Source organism: Protobothrops mucrosquamatus, unplaced genomic scaffold (genome assembly GCF_001527695.2).
Source record: "Protobothrops mucrosquamatus isolate PMUCROS unplaced genomic scaffold, P.Mucros_1.0 scaffold_197, whole genome shotgun sequence".
NCBI lineage: Eukaryota > Metazoa > Chordata > Lepidosauria > Squamata > Viperidae > Protobothrops > Protobothrops mucrosquamatus.
The window spans coordinates 468,203-470,349 of NW_015386273.1; the positions used below are offsets into that span (position 1 = coordinate 468,203).

The 2,147-nt window shown below is 46.8% G+C and overlaps 1 protein-coding gene across 1 annotated transcript in view; it reads left to right on the top strand.

Annotated features, from left to right (window-relative positions):
• The first annotated feature begins 623 nt into the window (after positions 1-623).
• CNKSR1 (connector enhancer of kinase suppressor of Ras 1) overlaps positions 624-2,147 on the top strand; it is a 28,112-nt gene continuing 26,588 nt past the window's right edge. The window contains exon 1 of the mRNA XM_029285928.1: positions 624-708. Coding sequence (XP_029141761.1) covers positions 657-708 — 52 coding nt within the window. The 5' untranslated portion in view covers positions 624-656. The remainder of the gene's footprint in view (positions 709-2,147) is intronic.

The window sequence follows — 2,147 nt, forward strand, 5'->3', positions numbered from 1 at the left end:
AAAAATGTCCACTATTTTGTGAAAAAAAATAGTAAACATAATGTGAAAAAAGCGGACTGTCCGCTCAAATAGTGGACACCTGGCAACTCTAAGCTGCAAGGTACGTGCAGAGGTGCGCGGGGGCGGGGGGGGGTAGACAGAAGGGGGCCTGTTTTGGAAAATTAGAGAAGGAGCATCACCCGAGTGGCCTGAAATTATCCGCATTTGAGTGCTGGCGAAGGAGGGCTTCCGATAAAGGGGGCAAATTGTCCCCCCCCCCCGAAACTAAAGAATATCTCAAGTCCAGTTTTTTGGTTTTTTTTTTAAAAAAAACTCTCTCTTTCAAGAGCGAGAGAAGTGGGCGGGTGCTTGCCGTGATTGACAGAAGGTTTGGGCCAACCAGGGGGCAAATTGTCCCCCCCCCCGAAAGTAAAGAATATCTCAAGTCCGGTTTTTTGTTTTTTTGTTTTAAACTCTCTCTTTCAAGAGCGAGAGAAGTGGGCGGGTGCTTGCCGTGATTGACAGAAGGTTTGGGCCAACCAGCCAGCCGGCTGACGACTACCTGTTGGAACGGGCAGGTTCGTCTCGGGCGCTCGCCCCGATTCTCCGAACGCGGAAGCCTCTCTACCCGGAACAGACCGGTCCCCGCAGGGAGGGCCCGAGCCCGGGGCCCGAGTATGGAGCCGGTCTCTCTCTGGACTTCCCAGACGGTGCTGGCTTGGATCCGAGGTAGGGGGAAGCGGTGGCAGGACCTGGCGATCTTTGGGGGGGGGGAATGAGGGCCCCCTTCCCCCCAAAGATGTGCTTGGGTGGAACTCTCTCCGTTCTGTGGCTAACCTGTGGCGGCCCCAGGTGAGAGGACCTCACCTGCCAGGGCCGGGATGGCAGCAGGAGAGGAGGCAGGTACCCCTGCATTCCTGCGAAGGGCAAGGTTGGTCCTGCCCAGCTGGGTTTAGGAAGGGAGGCTTGTTGGTGTCCAAACGCAACTGGTATTTTCAGGTATTGGTGCGATGCAGGCTGGGGAAGAGGAGTTTTAGCCAATAATTTGGGGGTGACAAGCCCCCACCCCACCCCTTGTTCCTTTTCCACTCCTGATTCTAGAGTTGCCAGGTGTCCACTATTTGAGCGGACAGTCCGCTTTTTTTCACATTATGTTCACTATTTTTTTTTCCAGAAAATAGTGGACATTTTTTTTTATTCAAAAGCTTTATGATGAAATGGTACGTAATTCTAAAGCTGTACAGTCTAAGAGAATAAGGATAGGAGAATCGCGTTTTGTCTTTTTTTTTCATAAGTTAGAATGAGGCAAAGATCGAATATTTTTTACTTTTTTTTTTACTACTTAAACCCCCCCCCCCCCCGCTTGTCCGCTATTTTTGGGCAGAATAGGAGAAGAAAGTTAGGGCAGATCCTTCAAAGTTAACTTTCTTGGAAGGCATAACTTTATATCTGCAAGAGAATTTGATTAGATTTAATAGAACATGTGCAACTCTGAATGGGCTGGACGCTTGCTGATGCTTGCTCTCTTCAATATAATTATGAAGACCAAAGTATTATAATCTTCCCTCTGATTCCCACCCCAGCCCATACCTTTATAATATTGAATTAGAACTGAGGGGACTGAGACTAAATCAGCGCTTGGCAACTCTCAACCTACATTTTTTGGGAAGATAAAATAAAAGCCCCCTGAGCATTCAGAGGAAGGATATAAACATAATACCTAGGGGGTATGTTTATACAGTGTGTGTGTGTATATATTACCTTAGCACTTTGCTTAAATGGCTTTTATATGTCATCTGTCGCATCCATTATCCTCTGACACTTTCTGTATACTATTATTTATTGCCAGTAATTCTTTGCTTGCTTTCTTGTTCTGCTATATACCCTCCCCATTGCTCAAGCACAAACTCAGCTAATTTAAAACTGCAAATCTTAACCCAGCAATCTAATTCAGCAAATGCATTTGAATAGAGCAGCCCTATAAACAATGATTAAAAACAATCTCATTGCCCAGGCTAATGATAGAATGAAAACTGCCCCTAGCAAAACTTGTTCTTATTCCATCCATCTGTCTAATGCTGGCTGGGGAATTCTGGGAGTTGAAGTCCACAGGTCTTAAAGGGCCTCATGCAGCTGCGAAGTCTGGATAGGCTCAGGGGATTACGAAT